The sequence below is a fragment of the Saccopteryx bilineata genome, chromosome 3 (genome assembly GCF_036850765.1).
Source record: "Saccopteryx bilineata isolate mSacBil1 chromosome 3, mSacBil1_pri_phased_curated, whole genome shotgun sequence".
Taxonomy (NCBI): domain Eukaryota; kingdom Metazoa; phylum Chordata; class Mammalia; order Chiroptera; family Emballonuridae; genus Saccopteryx; species Saccopteryx bilineata.
This window is the reverse complement of record NC_089492.1, coordinates 150,806,261-150,823,277: the sequence shown is the minus strand read 5'-3', so window position 1 is coordinate 150,823,277 and position 17,017 is coordinate 150,806,261. Positions and strand designations below refer to the sequence as shown.

At 51.8% G+C, this 17,017-nt stretch overlaps 1 protein-coding gene across 2 annotated transcripts; it reads right to left on the bottom strand.

Annotated features, from left to right (window-relative positions):
- Positions 1-45: 45 nt before the first annotated feature.
- CNNM3 (cyclin and CBS domain divalent metal cation transport mediator 3) lies at positions 46-15,749 on the bottom strand. 2 transcript variants are annotated; one of them, XM_066267780.1, is made up of 9 exons: positions 14,405-15,749; positions 9,283-9,426; positions 8,048-8,197; positions 7,478-7,647; positions 7,213-7,309; positions 6,682-6,815; positions 6,140-6,278; positions 3,008-3,105; positions 46-2,532 (listed from the first exon to the last, which is right to left on the bottom strand). In XM_066267780.1, exons 1-8 carry the CDS (start codon positions 15,714-15,716, stop codon positions 3,056-3,058), a joined length of 2,196 nt encoding a protein of 731 aa, XP_066123877.1. In that variant the 5' UTR covers positions 15,717-15,749; the 3' UTR covers positions 46-2,532; positions 3,008-3,055. The 2 variants fall into 2 exon arrangements, with proteins under 2 accessions (XP_066123877.1, XP_066123876.1); XM_066267779.1 differs by lacking the exon at positions 3,008-3,105.
- Positions 15,750-17,017: the final 1,268 nt, after the last annotated feature.

Genomic DNA, 17,017 nt, shown 5'->3' with positions numbered 1-17,017 from the left:
TGGATGTTTATCTCAGAGAAAGAAACCAACATTTACACAAACCTATAAGGAATGTTCATAGCAGCTTTATTTGAGATAGCTAGAAACTTGGAACCACCTAGATGTCCTTAACTGGAACAATGAAATGCCTTCTTGTTCCCAACACCCTAAAACCCCATAGCTAGGGACAGGAAATAGGCAAAAAGCAATGAAATATACCATGAAATACCATTCAACCAACAAAAGGGACAAGCTGTTGACACACAATCTGGATTACTCTCCACAGTATATGCTGAAAAAAGCCAATCCCAAACAGTTACATACTCTGTTATCCCATTTATATAATATTGCTGAAATGACAAAATTATAGAGATGACAAACACATCAGTGGTTTCCAGGGATCTTGGGGATGGCAGCCAGAGAGTGTGGATGTGGCTCTAAAGGGTAGCTGGAGGGAGATCCTGAGTGATGGGATAGTTATGTCTAGGTTATAGTGGTGGTTACACAAGGCTACGTGTGAGATGACGCATAACCATACATCCTGACTGCCCAGTGTCCCATCCCTGGTTTGATACTGTATCATAACTAAGTAAAATGTAACCATTGAGGGGAAAAACAGTACCTCTATCCTTGCAACTTCTTACAAATCTGTAATTATTTTAAAATAGGAAAAAAAAGTAACAGCTTTAAATGCAAACTGGTATCCTGGATTGGATCCTGCAATTGAAAAAGGACATTAGGAAAATTGGTAAAATCCAAATAAAGTATAAGTCGGTTATTTTTGTACCAATGTTAATCTTTTAGTTTTGATAAGGTACTAAGGTGATGTAAGATGTTAACATTAGGGGAAAGGTACATGGAATTCTTCTGCGAACCTGTATTTAAAAATAAAATCCTGATGCTCAGACCAATTATAGCCTCTCTGAGGGTGGGCCCCAGGGATCAGTACTTTTAATTTGCCAGATGATTCTAATGTGCAGCCAGGGTGAAGAACCACTGTTCTAGAGAGAGATGAATTTAAATTACAGTAAGTCTTTGCTTAATTTCATCAATAGGTTCTGTGACTTTAAGTGCAACAATGTATAATGAAGCCAATTTTACCACAGGCTGACTGATATGAGTTAATTTTCTAGGGAATTTCATCAACATTATGATGATACATTATTCAAGGAGCTGCTGAATTTGTTTCCCTCCTGGGACTCTGCTCTTGGAGTGACTTCCTTGGGAACAACTTGCCCGCAAGCATGCCACTGCTGTGTGTCCTTGGCTCCCAGTGACCCCAGATAAGGATCCAAATTCCTTTGAGAAAGGTTCCAGGAATCATCCTTTTTCCCTACCCAATCTAGATCCTAGGTTCCTATGATGCCCCAGTTTCTACACAACTAAAGGATTGTGGACAGTAAACAGAGGCAAAGTAGAAGAAAAAGACAAATGCCTTCTTGTTCCCAACACCCTAAAACCCCATAGCTAGGGACAGGAAATAGGCAAAGAGCTTGAAATGTTCAGAGATACATAAAAACTGATTCCACATTCTTTTTTTTCCCTTTAAGTAAAGGTAATGGTGATGTACCTGGTCCTTACCCAACCTTCCCTCCCTCACCGCTCCCCAGGCACACTAAGCTGTGCCTCCCACCGAGGCCCAGGAAGTGGGAGCTGGTCTAACAGTTGGTCCCTCTCCCTGAGATCTGACAATGAACAAAGCATTAGGTGGAGCAGAAGAGCCCCTTCTCTCACATGTGACTAACCTCTTGTTAAAACACAGACAGTGACAATACCGTTAGTGGCCACTAAGCAGGATAAGCAGAGATGCAGCAGGAAGAGCAGGCCGCCTCAGTCCAGCTGGCTTGTTCAGTCTCTGGAAAGGTCAGAAAAGCCACCTCCACAGGAGGGAGCATGACTAGTGGCACAGACTTGGGAATCATTTGCTTCCAGGTTTGGCACATAGGACAGGCTGGGGAGTGCTCTGAAACTTGGCACTGTCTGGGAAGTTACAAAGTTCTTCATGGCCAAAGCCAGGGATTTGAAACCCTAGCCAAAACTGGTGCTCTTGGTTTGCTCAGAAAATGCTGCCAGCAGCAGAAGGCTGGCTGATTAGAAGTGAAGGGAGTACAGGTCACAGCCACAGAAATGCAGTCAGCGCACACTTAACACCACAGCGTGGCACAGAGAAGTACAGATACACCGTCCTGCTGCAGGACGGAGGCTGGGCTCAGAGAATAGAGATGACGGCGTTCCCTTTACTCTCTGCAGAAGTGAGCTTGGAGGGCTGTGCCTGGTGGACCGCCTTTCGTAAAGGAGACAGGACCTGCTGAAGGCTCCTGGCACTGACATCTGGTTCTGAGAACAGCGCAGGACCCATGTGTATAAGGGCCATCTAAAACGTGGCCTGGAGGGGATGAGGACAAGCTGGCAGGAAGCTGCTCTGCTGGGCTCACTCCATTCCCCATGTGCTTGTCTGGTCCCCAGTCTGGGGCTGCCTGGCAAGCAGTTAAACTCCTGGGTTCCTCCCTGGGCTCTCCTCTGTCGGGAGGCTCGGTCTGCAGAGGATAGACCCTAGAGGGGGAAAGGAGAAAGAACATCACAGTCAGTAAGGTGTGACAGTCCTCTTCAGGCCAGGCAAGGAGCCTCAGGAGGTATGGAGGCAGACCTGGGAGTGACTGGTTAGGAAAACGATCAGCCTGACTGCCTCAGAAACAGCACTTCGACAACAGGTGTCATCATGAGGCAGGAAAGCAGGGGCTGGGGATTCTGCTCACAGGAAGCCGAGGCCATAATGCTGGGCAAGGGGAGCCTGCCCTGGAAGGGAACTTTTGCTTCCAAGATTGGACAGGTATTCCATAAGCCACCCTCCCCCCGGCCACCATCTTCTAGAAAAATGAAATGAAAAGTAGCAAGAAGGGACAGGAAGGGCCCACGGCACCCCCATGGAGAAATGCCTCCCAGGCCAGGGAAACAGTTTCTGTGCCCCGCCCCCGCAGCTAAAGGACTGGCAAGGAAAGCAAAGCAAAAGGACAGGCAAGATATTTACCTTAGGTGTTCTCCTAAAACAAAAAATGCTCACTAGTCCAGTCAATTATCAACTGCAGTTTCCAAATGTGCCAAAGAGGGAAAGGTCTATTGGGCAGGCTGGGGAGAGCAGAGAGAAAGAGAGGAGACAAGCTATTGAGCTGAACCCACATAGCCTCCGCTCATAGCACCAAGGCAACTAGCACTGCTGGGCAGGAGACTCAAGGCAGAGGCACATCCACAGACACCGTGTCCCGCTGCTCAGAACAAGAGGGTCAGGGAACATGGAGTCTTCAGTGAGCTTGCCACTGGAAATCCTGTTCTGTGAATGTTCAATGTGGAAGAGTTACTCTCAATTTTAAATGACAGGTCAGGGGTCAGAAAACTATTTCTATAAAGGGCCTACATTTTTTAGGTTTTTGCAGGTCATATGGTCTCTGTGACAACAATTTGACTCCACCATTGTAGCTCAAAGGCAGCTACATACAATTCATGAACAAACAGGCAGGTCCCAAAAAACTTTATTTACAAGAACAGGCAGCCCTGGCTGGATAGCTCGGATGGTTGGAGCATCGTTCCAAAGCGCATAGGTTACCGGTTCAATGCCCAATCAAGGTACATACAGAAACAGATCAGTGTTCCTGTCTCTCTCCCTTCTTCTTTCTAAAATCAATAATCATTAAAAAAAAAAAAAAAAAGCAGGCAGCGGGCTAGATCTAGCCTTTTGTCCCCTGCAATAGTCAAAAATCATCTGCCTTTGCCTGACTAGGCAGTGGCCCACTAGATAAGAGTGTTGGCCTGGGACACTGAGGACCCAGGTTCAAAACCCCGAGGTCACCAGCTTGAGCACGGGCTCACCAGCTCAAGCACTAGTTCAAGCACAGGGTTGCCAGCTTCAGCTGAGATCACAGACATGATCCCATGTGTTTTTTGTTGTTTTTTTTTTTTTTTACAGAGACAGAGTCAGAGAGAGGGATAGATAAGGACAGACAGGAACAGAGAGAGATGAGAAGCATCAATCATCAGTTTTTCGTTGCAACACCCTACTTCATTGATTGCTTTCTCATATGTGCCTTGACCATGGGGCTACAGCAGACCAAGTAACCCCTTGCTCAAGCCAGCGACCTTGGGTCCAAGCTGGTAAGCTTTGCTCAAACCAGATGAGCCCGCGCTCAAGCTGGCGAGCTTGGGGTCTCAAACCTGGGTCCTCTGCATCCCAGTCCAACGCTCTATCCAATGCTCCACCACCTGGTCAAGTGATCCCATGTCTTGAGCCCAAAGGTCATCGGCTTGAGCAAGGGGTCACTAGCACAGCTGGAGCCCCGGTCAAGGAACTTTAGAAAGCAATCAAAGAACAACTAAGGAGCTGCAACTATAAGTTGATGCTTCTCATCTCTCTCCCTCCCTGTCTGTCCCTGTCTGTCCCTCTCTCTAAAAAAAAAAAAAAAAAAAATCATCTGCCTTCTAAACATGTCAATAAAGGCCCTTATCTACCAGGAGTCCACTTGGGAATGACCACATTATTGGGCAGTACACCAGTAACACTCCATGCATGTGGCAACAGTAAACCTCCAGGGTGACAGACACTGCAGTGATGCCAGAGCCGAGGCAGGTGCAGAGACAGCAAGTGAGCCTCACGGGGCCACACTATGACTCAAAAACAGGATGGTATTCCCCTACAAAGGGAAAAGAACCCCACTATAAATTACTCCATTAAACTGTCCAATGAGCAGCTGAGACAAAAAAAAGATTTCAAAAACCTCTGGATTTCTGATACACAATATAAGGAGAAATGAAGAGAAAACCATTGTTCTTATATTTAAGTCTGTACCCTGAACGTGACACACACAGTCTGAGCAGCAAATGGAACCAGGAGAGGCTCACATGTGAGAAAACCAAAATGAAGAGGCTCACATAAAGGATGTGTTGGCTTTTAAGACTCAAGTCCAGGATAATGGTGTAAATCTCTGTACAAGGGGACACAAAATGAAGGAACATCACAGTGATACATGCAGGAATGTCACCAGCCCCAGCAAGTGGCATGGATGTTCATTCAAAAGGGGTCCTGGGCCAGCCCACATGCAGGACCAAAGCTAACACACCCCACCCAGGGTCTCCTTTCCCAATACCCAGAATGGGGCACTGGGGTAAGCCCCCAACATGGCCCAGCATGGGGTTCACTGTCCCTTGCACCTGTACATCACCTCTCAGAAAGTACCCTTTAACTATAGGAACACCTGTGTTCTCAGGCATGGGTCTCAGTAAGCAGAGCTGTTCCTTGTGAGGTAGCACAGCCAGAGTCCCTGGTTCGTCTCTGCCTCTAAGTCTTCATCTGGAAAATGGGTGTAATAACTACCCCCTCAAACCTCACGGAAGTGGTCTCAGATGAGTCAGGACAAGGAAAGCACAAGTACACTGTTCACTCGGCGCTGTGACCCCACCACAGGGGCGAAGCAGGCCCTGAAGCTTGCACGTCCTCCCTCAGCCTCTCCAGAAGCCCCGCACACTCCCTGGGAATGCCAAGCCCTGGAGCGTCTCTAGCCCCAACCTAGGAGCTCAATCAGAGTTAATCAAGAACCTTCTTGATTAACAAGGACAAGAAAGTTCCCAGACACCGACCACTCCTCTGTGTCCTTTCTCTTTTCACTGGGAGGGTGGGGTCTGCCATCTCACACCACAAAGTCTGAGTCTTCCAACACGACCTTCCTGAGCAGTGGAACCAAGAACGGAACTCAGGGCATGAAAGCTAACCACAGGCCTCAAGTGCCCTTTCTAGTTGGGATGGTGTCCACCAGCCACCCACCTTCTGAGCCAGGCCTACTGGTGACCTAAATCTCCATGACATAACCCTAACCCTAAATGGCCAACAGAGAGTGTCTGAACTTGATCTTATTCCAATTTAACAACTTCCTAATTAAGTCAACCACCCTAACAGGCCCTTGAGAGAAAATGCTGACTTCACATACTTAGGTGCCCACTGGTCTATATCAGATCAGCATCACCCAAGCTATACAAAAGCACCAAGAGGAGAGGGTGAAGGAAAAAAGATGCAGGGCAGCATGAGGGCAGACAGCATGTCTGCATGTGCCAACAAGGGTCAGGAAGGGCACGCGCCCTCTGGGTCCACACACAGGATGTGGTGTGCAGGGCTCACCTGCTGCTGTGGTTGTCCTGTCGCCTAGGAGCCTGGTCTGGCTGCCTGGGATGACATGGAGGTCCAGGTTCTCAGGGGATGGTGGCAAGTTCCGGGCTCGAGTAGCCAGGAGTGCATTGAGGTACTGCAGCCGTGTGACCTGGAGGACAGAATGCATTACTGGGCAGGTGAAGCACGTGGTCATACCACCCTTCATTCCCACAAGCACCTGGACCAGGTGGGAGAGTCGCACTGGGCAGGACAAGGAGAAAAGAGGAACCATAGGCTAGGTAAGGGCAGAGTAAAGCACTCGAGCAAAGGGTCTTTAAGATCTCAGCAGGAAACTGTGTGCCTACACCCAGAAACAGGACCAGATCAGCAGCAGTAAGAGCAAGCCTCTGGGGAGCCAAGGCCAACATCTTGCAGAGCAAGTTCAAGATTTGCTCCGAGATGTCTTAGACCAACTCCATTGGAATTTACTCTCAATCCACTGATGACCAGGTGATCTAGCCCCTTGGGGACACAAAGCTGATTAGAAGCCAGCACCAATGAGCAGCCCAAACCTTGATGAACTGCAGGTCAGAGAGGGCCCTCACGGTGTAGTCAGGACAATATGTGGACAAGCAGCTGCCGTCAGCTGGCTCTGACTGCAGGTCATGGCAGAGGGACTGAAGCGAGGACACTGGGGACTGGTGAACTGGGAAAAGAAACAATCAGGGATGTCGAAGCCATATTGGGCTATGGGCAGCCCCCACCCTGGTGGGGACCACTGCACAGCCTCTAAGACCCACCCCACAACCGCACTGGGGAGAGACTATGGCCAGAACTTGAGAGAGCTGGCAAACACGCTTCCTCCAGGGAAAGGTTATACAGGGACAGAAGTAAGCAGCTAAGACAAGCCCTGACAAAAATGTTGCCCCTTCCTGCTGCACGACCCTGAGAGTAGAAAATCCAGCTGGTTCTGAAGCAGACCACCTTATAGGAGGCTCAAGCACTGGAGGACATAAAGGGCAGAATTTGACCCTGGGCCCCAGGCACAGCAAGGCAGAGCCCCATGGCCTGCCCAGCCTTCATTTGGGAGGGCTGCAGCTTACCTGAGGACGGTGCCGTCAGGGCAGACACCCCATAGTAGGTGAAGGCCCCATTCTCGAACTTCAGGCCCTCCTTCCCGATCTCCACCTCAACCCTGCCCTGGGAGGTAGAGGGAGAGAGACAGGTGTGTACATGTGACCTTCCCTGCCAGAAAGGCGCACAGGCAAAGACCCACTTGGATTACACAGGGGTGAATACATGCTTCCCTCTTTCAGACCCTTCCTTGCTCTCTGATCGGGTGGGGGCCTGGCCCAGGATCCTGGTTACCTGCAGGATAAGGATGAAGTAGTCCACCGGCTGACTGCGCTGGTACAGGTAATGGTGTGCAGCCAGGCGGTTGCTCTCGTCAAACCTCACCTCCTGGTTGACGCTGGGGTGCCTTAGCAGGTATAGCAGGACCTTCTCGGAGATTCGCAATGGGCTGAACACATCCACCTCTGCCCAGGGCAGAGAGAAGAGACAGTGCCATCGGGCTGAGCGGCATGCATGACCACACCAAGTCCTGCTGCCCACCTGGAATCTCTTGGCTGGCCCTCAAGCCAAGTCCCCAGCCAACACAAGAGAACTGGCTGGGCAGCCACACCCACCCACCAGCCAGGGCTTCCTGGCCGAGACTCCCCACAGGTGGCACCACCCTGGCCCTGGCTTACAGTCGTTCAGTAGAAAGTAGCTGCCCCTCAGGCAACCTGAGAGTCCAGAAGAGCACCTGTGCTGACAGGGCAGCCAGGAGAAGCACAAAATCTCCTGGACATGGGAGCAGTCAGTGTCTGCCAGGGGGCTCCTGACCCACTGGGCGGTAAGCAAGAGAGTGGGGACAAGGCCCCCCTTCCCCCTCACCTCGGGAAAGGAAGCGCTGGGTGGCCAAGAGCAGCTGAGGTGAGATTTTCACTTTATATTCATCATCAGACACCTTGAACAAGGAGAATTCCTCTTTCCGCCTGAGAGGTGCGCTGAGGGAAGCAGGCTTCTTCCTCACAGTGGTGTCTCCTGGGGCGGTGAGCAGAAGGCGGCTCAAGCACCAGCAGCCCTCCTGTCAATGTGACTAAACCAAGGCATGCTGCCTACACCTCCTCCACAAGCCTGGAGGCTCCTGGGGAACACCTCAGAGCCCTGGAGACACACCCTTAGCTCCCTGGATGGTGCCGACTGTCACTTCCGCCACACAGTAATCCTGGCACCCAGGACAGAGGGGCAGCGGCCCACACTGCAGCCACACCCTGAGGAAGTGCCAGAAGAGACTGTATTTCTCCTTGGAGTCAGGAGAAGATAATGCTGACATGACATAAAGCAGCAGCAAAGCACCAGGCACCTGTGGTCTAATATTAGAAGACCAGTAAAGCTGGCACTGGAGGCTCCCTGGTGCTACATGGTGGCAGCTACCCTAGTGGCCCTGCCTGAGGTAGTCCAAGGAATCAAACTGAAGATGCTCCATTATGGACCTACGCACAGGTAAAGCAATTCACCTGACAGCACACACAGGTGGGGGCCCAGTGCCTCACATGCCATGTGCAAGCGTTCTGTGTCACCCTGCAGACCATCCTAAAAGGCAGATGCTGCTAAGACACAGATGTTTTGGGAAGATCCTCTTAGTAAAGAACGGGTTCTTGAGGGGAACATGGGGGTTGGGGAACATGGGGGTCGGGGGAGATGTATTCAGTGGGACACTTGAATCTTTGTAAACACAATCAATTAAAATCAATTAAAAACAAAAAGAACGGGTTCTTTGAGGAAACACTTCTGTAATGTACAAACCACACAAAAAGCAAAAGGTGTGAGGGGAAGAGCCTGGGGAACACCCATTAAGGGCAGAGACCCCTCAGTGATGGAGGAAACAAGCAGAGCCCCAAGTAAGGGCTGGGACAGCCAGGCTACCGATGGATGGGCTAGCATGCTTCTACATCCAGGTGTGGAAGTAGGCCCTGATGAAAGGGACAACACTGGTCCACTCAAGGGAAAGAACAAGAGATAAGAGCTCTGGCCAGAGACCCATTATCCCCTGAAACTGAAACACACACATCTCAGTGAGCATGAAGACCAGCTGAGCCAGAAATCTTCCAGGAGGCAAGACTCACGGTAGTCCTCAGACTCGTCCAGGATCTCGGACTTGATGATCTCCTCAATGACATCCTCCAGGGTGACCAGGCCCAGGACCTCATAAAAGGGGTCACCTTCACCCTCGTTGTTCACCTTCTGCACGATGGCCAGGTGGGACTTCCCTGAGGAAGGGGTGTACATGTTACAATGTGCTGAAGGCCTCCCATGTTTCTTGGTCCCATCCTGTACAAGTCTACCAAAAGGACAGACACTAACGTTTGTGTTCCTATGACGCACCGAGCACTGGGTGCAGCTTTTCTAGGTTCTTTCTTTTTTTTTTTTTTTATTCATTTTAGAGAGGAGAGGGAGAGACAGAGAAAGAGAGAGAGAGAGAGGAGAGACAGAGAGAGAAGGGGGGGAGGAGCTGGAAGCATCAACTCCCTCCCATATGTGCCTTGACCAGGCAAGCCCAGGGTTTCGAACCGGCGACCTCAGCATTTCCAGGTCGACGCTTTATCCACTGCGCCACCACAGGTCTCTTTTTTTTTTTTTACAGAGAGAGTCAGAGAGAGGGATAGATAGGGACAGATAGACAGGAACGAAGAGAGATGAGAAGCATCAATCATTAGCTTTTCGTTGCGACACCTTAGTTGTTCATTGATTGCTTTCTCATATGTGCCTTGACCGCGGGCCTTCAGCAGACCAAGTAACCTCTTGCTTGAGCCAGCGACGTTGGGTCCAAGCTGGTGAGCTTTTTGCTTAAGCCAGATGAGCCCGCGCTCAAGCTGGCGACCTCAGGCCTCGAACCTGAGTCCTCGGCATCCCAGTCTGACGCTTTATCCACTGCGCCACCACTTGGTCAGGCTAGGTTCTAACTGAAGATTCTCAACATGCTAATGAGGACTGGCCTCACCTCACAGGCGAGGAACCTAAACCGCGGACACTGCATTCATCCGCACATGGCCACCCTAGCAGAAGCCAAGCTAGAGTCAGCCCTGAGTCTGTGTGGCTCCAAGTCGTGAAAGTGGTCAGATGCAGCAGACAAACTGTGGCACAAGGTGCTGACCAGAAATGCAGGTTCCCCAAAACCTTCTGAGGGAGGGAGCTAAGAGGGACCTCCCAGTCTGACTCTCCTACTGCAGCTTCCCCAATTCTGAAAGCTGCCCTTTATTTCCAGAAGCCAGGATCTATGAAGGTCATTCGGGGGATGAAGATAAATGGTAACTGGCCAGTCAGAAACCACATCATGTAGGAGGAAGGACAGCAGCCGGAACTGTCCCCTTCCTCATCTTTCTCGGGTTACCTTCTGATTTGTTTCTTTAATAGGGAAATGTAGGCCTGAAAAAAAACCCATACTTCTGAGTGTTGGGGAATGCTGGGAAATTTACTCAGCCTCAGCTAAGTGCTCTTTATCTATAAAAATTAAGCCTGGCCTGACCTGTGGTGGCGCAGTGGATAAAGCGTCAACCTGGAAATGCTGAGGTCGCCGGTTCGAAACCCTGGGCTTGCCTGGTCAAGGCACATATGGGAGTTGATGCTTCCTGCTCCTCCCCCCTTCTCTCTCTCTCTCTCCCCTCTCTCTCTCCTTTCTAAAATGAATAAAAAATAAAAAAAATTAAAAATTAAAAAAAAAAAAAAAAAAAAGGCCTCACCTGTGGTGGCGCAGTGGATAAAGCGTCGACCTGGAAATGCTGAGGTCGCCGGTTCGAAACCCTGGGCTTGCCTGGTCAAGGCACATATGGGAGTTGATGCTTCCAGCTCCTCCCCCTCTTCTCTCTCTCTGTCTCTCCTCTCTCTCTCTCTCTCTCTCTCTCTCTCTCTGTCTCTCCCTCTCCTCTCTAAAAATGAATAAAATAAAATAAAAAAAAATTAAGCCTGACCACGTGGTGGCGCAGTGGATAGAGCATCGGCCTGGGACGCAAAGGAACCAGGTTAAAAACTCCAAGGTCGCCCTGGCCGGTTGGCTCAGCGGTAGAGCGTCGGCCTAGCGTGCGAAGGACCCGGGTTCGATTCCCGGCCAGGGCACACAGGAGAAGCGCCCATTTGCTTCTCCACCCCTCCGCTACGCTTTCCTCTCTGTCTCTCTCTTCCCCTCCCGCAGCCAAGGCTCCATTGGAGCAGAGATGGCCCGGGCGCTGGGGATGGCTCTGTGGCCTCTGCCTCAGGCACTAGAGTGGCTCTGGTCGCAATATGGCGACGCCCAGGATGGGCAGAGCATCGCCCCCTGGTGGGCAGAGCGTTGCCCCTGGTGGGCGTGCCGGGTGGATCCCGGTCGGGCGCATGCGGGAGTCTGTCTGACTGTCTCTCCCTGTTTCCAGCTTCAGAAAAATGAAAAAATGAAAGAAAAAAACAAACAAACAAACAAAAAAACTCCAAGGTCACCAGCATGGGTGGGATGGGGGTGGGGGGTGAAGTCATTGACTTGAGCCCAAAGGTTGCTGGCTTGAGTAAGGGGTCACTCGCTCTGCTGTAGCCCCCCCACCCCACCCAGGTACATTATGAGAAAGCAATCAATGAACAACTAAGGTAAGGTGCCACAAAAATAAAAGTTCATACTTATACAAAAGAAACACAACACAAGCCATGTGTGCAACTTCAAATTTCTGAGTAGCTACTTAAAAAAACACTTAGGTTAAATGAATTGATAATATATTATAACAACTCAGTATAGCTGAAATGTCCCTTCAACATTCAACCAATGTAAACATATTAGTAGGTGTTATACTTTTCTGTAGCAAGTCTTTGAAGTCTGATGTGTGTTTGCATCTAGAGCACATCTCAGTTCAGACTAGTTACCTTTCAAGAGCTCAGAGCCACATGTGGGGGGTGACACCCGGGCTGCACAGGTCCCAGACCTGAGAGCAGCGGATCCTAGCCGCAACTTCTTTGTTATTAGTGAGAACGGCTTGAAGTGGCCAGCAAGCTCATCAGACAACCACAAAACCCTCCCAAATCCACCTCCAAATGCCCTCTTGGATCTCTTCTCCATGCCCCATTCAGCCTGTCATCCTCTCTCCTCTGCACTGCCTCCCTCCACTGGTCCCCACACCAGTCACAGCAATATGATCTGCTAACCTGACCCTGGTGTCAAGTCCAGCCTCCCCAAGGCCTCAAGCTGGCAGGTGGCAAGGGCAAGATGGAATGACTCCTGGTGCCATCCTACAAGGGCCACCTCATAGACTACAGTGGTCCAGATTTACCACTAGGATGTTCCATCTGGCTCCTACCTGGGCTCCCACCTCTGAGAGGCTGCATGGCCACTTTCTGGGAAGACAGCGGGAGCACCAATGAGATTCTCTAGCAGAGCAGTTGGAGCTACCCATCAAAGACTCCTGCCCAACCAGAGACACAGAGTGGTTACGGAAACCACCTATGCAACACCCAAGCCTCTCACAAAATAAAAGTTGAGGCTGACCTGTGGTGGCGCAGTGGATCAAGCATCGACCTAGAATGCTGAGGTCGCCGGATCAAAACCCTGGGCTTGCCCGGTCAAGGCACATATGAGAGTTGATGCTTCCTGCTCCCCACCCCTTCTCTCTATCGCTCTGTGTGTCTCTCTTCTCTAAAATGAATAAAAAATAATTTTAAAAATAAAAAATAAAAGAAAATAAAAGAAAAAGAAAAGGTGATGCCTGACCAGGCGGTGGCACAGTGGACAGACACACAGAGGACCCAGGTTCAAAACCCCAGCATTGCCGGCTTAAGCACAGGGTTGCTGGCTTGAGTGTGGGATCACAGACATGACCCCATGGTCACTGGCTTAAGCCCAGGGTCACAGGCTTGAGCAAGGGACTTACTCACTCTGCTGTAGTCCCCAGGTCAAGGCACACACAAGAAAGCAATCAATGAACAACTAAGATGCCGCAACGAAGAATTGATGCTTCTCATCTCTCTCCCTTCCTGTCCCTCTCTGTCCCTCTCTCTGACTCTCTTGTCTCTGTCAAAAAATAAATAAAATAAAAGGTGATAATACACGTGAGCATCCACTACTGTCTGGCACACAGCAGTGTGCTAACTCAAGAGTAGCAGGGTCATTACCACCAAGCCCTGCCTCCTTCCCCTGTCATGTCACAGAGCACCTCCAGACTGTCCCGGGACAGGAAACCTCAGAGCTGCCAGGAAGATCAGGGAGCTCTGCTCACTAGCCCTCTCACACTATGCGGCCTTTTAGATTACACCCACCCAAAATCCTGCAGGAGTTCAGGTATAAGAAACATGGCTGGTGGCCAAGGAGCAGCCAAGCTCCAAGGAGCACACCCAATCCTGGCATGGAAAGGACTGAGAGGAGCCCACACTTTCACACTTGAAAGGGTAGGTCTTGGTTTTTACCTGCAATCTTAAGAGTTGCTCAGACACATCAATTTGATAGACCTTATTTGGGGTTAGAAAAGGGGAAGTTTTCTGAAGACAGCTGAAGGGGGGAGACTAAATCAGCATCCATGAAGCTGCTTTTGGCAAAATCAAAGTGGCTATTTCACCCACACCTGCAGTAAGGTATTTGCCCATCACTCCCTTTGCTATTATCAGGAAGGCAAGCAACCTATCAGTGACCTTGACAAGGATGAACTGGAAACATCACAGACACAACTAACTTGACATTACAGGCATCCCTTGTTTTATTGATCTTCACAGGTATTGCATTTTTATAAATTGAAGGCATGACCCTCCACCAGCAAAAAGATTAAGACTCACTTTACTGCAGTGGTCTGTAACGGAACCCATAATATCTCTAAGGTGTGCCTGTATGTGTAGGCAGATAATAACATCTAGGTATCTGGAAACCAGTTTTTCCTACATTCTTTTAGTTTCTATCCAAGGATTTGGACCGGCTACAAAGCCAAAGCCCATAAAAATGATCTGGAGAGGAAAAGAACTGGCCTAGTGGTTAGAGCCTAGTGGACATACCTCCCAAAATTGGGAGCCTATCAGGAAAAGGATTTTGCTCTCTCAAGTATTGTCACCTTCTGAACGAGAGCCATTCAATATTTCAGAAAATCATTCAGAGCTGCAAGGCCATCATCTTCTTTAAAAGGTCACAGAGACGTCTCATTACCCTCCACAGGGCTAGGAACCTCTCCCCAGTGGATTCGATTACCTCCCAACCCCTTTCTACAGGAGGACAAAAGCCTTCGGGTCCCCTCCGCGAATCCCGGACGTTACCTCGCTTGAACTCCTCCAGAACGGCGTCCAGCTTGGTATCATTGAAGACAAAGTGAAGCGGATGGTTGTAAAAGCGGGTTATGGTGCTGAGCGGCGTGCAGTCCTCGGGGTCCACGAAGGCCAAGTCCTTGAGATAGAGCATGTCCACGATGTTGGAGCGCTCTTCCTCATACACGGGGATGCGCGTGTAGCCGCTCTGCATGATGCTGGCCAGGACGCTGAAGTCCAGTACAGCGCCGGCGTCTAGCATGAAGCAATCCTCAAGTGGCGTGAGCACGTCCTCCACCGTACGGTAGCGCAGCACCCCCTTGCTGAGGTCGCTGTAGGGGTCGCAGCCGCCTCGCGCCAGCTCCAACACGCGCTCGCGCAGCCGCCCGGGTCGTGCCGCCAGCTCCAGCAGCTGCCCCACTGGCAAGGCCACGGGCAGGGTGAGCAGCACGGCCAAACGGCTAAGCGCCAGAGCGCGCGGGGCTAGCGCCAGCGTCCAGCGTCCGCTCACAGCGGCAGGCAGCACCTCAGCCACCAGGAACGCGAGCCCCGCGCTGCCCAGCACGGCGGGCACAGCACGCTGACCGGCGGCGCGGTACAGCAGCACCGCCAGCGCTGCCTGCGCCAGGCTGGCTAGCAGCAACAGCGCGCCAAGGGCACAACCAGCCCAGCGCCGCGCTGGCTCCAGGCGCCGCGCCGCCGCGCGCTCTGCCTCCGAGCCGTTCTCACGCAGCACCTGCACCTCGGCCGGTGCCAGCACCAGCGCACTCAGCTGCAAGCCCCGCGCCAGCGCCGCCAGCGCCAGCAGCCCCGCTGCCCCCAGGCCCAGCGCCCAAGGGGGCACCGCCTCCTGGAACGCCGCGGAGCCACTCGGCTCCGCGCGCACGGCCTCGGCGCGCAGGCGCAGCAGCGCACGCCACTGGCCCGCAGGGGCCGCCGCACCGCTGGGCTCCCCGCGCACCGCCAGCAGCGCCGAGTGCGGGCGCTCGGTATCGGCGCGCAGGCGCAACAGCGCGCGCCACTCGCCAGTCGGGGTCGCCGCCTCCCAGGACGCTGCGGCCGGCCCACCCTCGGGGCAGCCCTCCCCCTCGGCGGCCGCCCAGGACCAGGAGCTGTTAGCGAAGCCCAAGCCGAAGAGGCGCAGGCGGAAAGTGGCCTCGGGCGCGGCCGGCACCTCCCCTCCGCGTGCCCACGCCGCAGCCCCGGCCTGCTCCAAGCAGACGCCCAGCACTTGCGGGCTCTGCGCCGCCTCCCCGACGGCGTGCCCCAGGCAGAACACAGCCACAAGCCAGCCAAGCCGCCCTGCCACCGTTGCTGCCGCCATCTCCCGCTGCCCTTCTCGGCCTCCGTGCAGCCTACCTCCGCCTCCACCGGCCAATGGGCACCGGCCTAGAGCTCCCTCCGCCAATGAGCGACGCGTGGGGGCGGACCCAGGGTCGGGTTAGGCTGCGCCAGGGCATAAACAAGCGGCGCGGGCCGGGGCGGGGCTGGCAGCTCCGGGGGTGGGTGCGGTTCTTGCTGCACCGGCACCCTGAGCGCGTGAGGCCGGCCTCTCTGAGAAGTCCCTGGCTAGGGTGCAGGGCGAGAGGCTGCAGGCTTGGGTCTCGGTGTAGGCAGACGTGCTTCTTTATGAGGAAGGGGCCCGGAAACTGCCAACTGGAGGCAAAAAGGGAGACCCGGGACTGGGCTCCGGGCAGCTAAGATTCGGGAAGATGCTTGTTGATGGCTTCCGACCCCGTTGTAGTCCAAGGACAGAGACATAGCCCTTGGAGGAAAGGATAGAAACACACGAGATCCCTACTCCCTGGGATCTTCGTCGCTACTTGGGTTATTTTCCTGGAGAAAAGTGAAACATGACTGGGCGTGGATATTGGATTCCAACGCGACCTACATAGTATCTCGTCACCTTCCCAGGCCACACTATTCTTGCCACATTCGGAGACAGCTGCTCTGTCAGGAACGCTTGGATATGTCACTCCAGTTCTACTTCTTCCCTGGTCTCAGACTTTCTGGGGAAAGGACCTATCACTTGTTTTGTTGGGAAAACTTTGGACAGATACTTGGGAGCAATTTGGATCACACTTGGAAAGCACAAATGGTCATTTGAACTGTCAATATCTAAAGACAAAGAATCCAGCACGGGGCAAAACTGCTCTCTATTTTCCCAACTTCGTCCGCAGGGCTGGACCTTTCTTATCCCACTCCCTGGTTAGTCACGGCATCAATGGAGACACTTGCCATTTGATCATCAGGTCCCTTGTTGACCTTTCCTGGGCCATTTTCCTCACTGGTCATTTGGTTTGAGACATTTCCATGTTTTATCCAATATCTTGAGTTTTAAACCTATAGCTCTTGTGACTTTACTGGCTAATACCATCTTCTGGTCTGCAAATGTCACTTCCTCCAGCTGGTTTTCCTTCACCATCATGACTAGGTTGGGTTAAGGTTATGAGAGCTAAGTGTTCCTCACCAATAGCATCCAGTACTTACTTATGGCAATAAGTACATTCATTCATTCAACAAGTATTTCCTGTACTGAGTGCTTGCAACAATGTACCAGGTCCTGTTTGAGTGCTGGAATATGTGGGAATAAGAAAGTCCCAGCTCTCCTGGAGCTTAGATTCT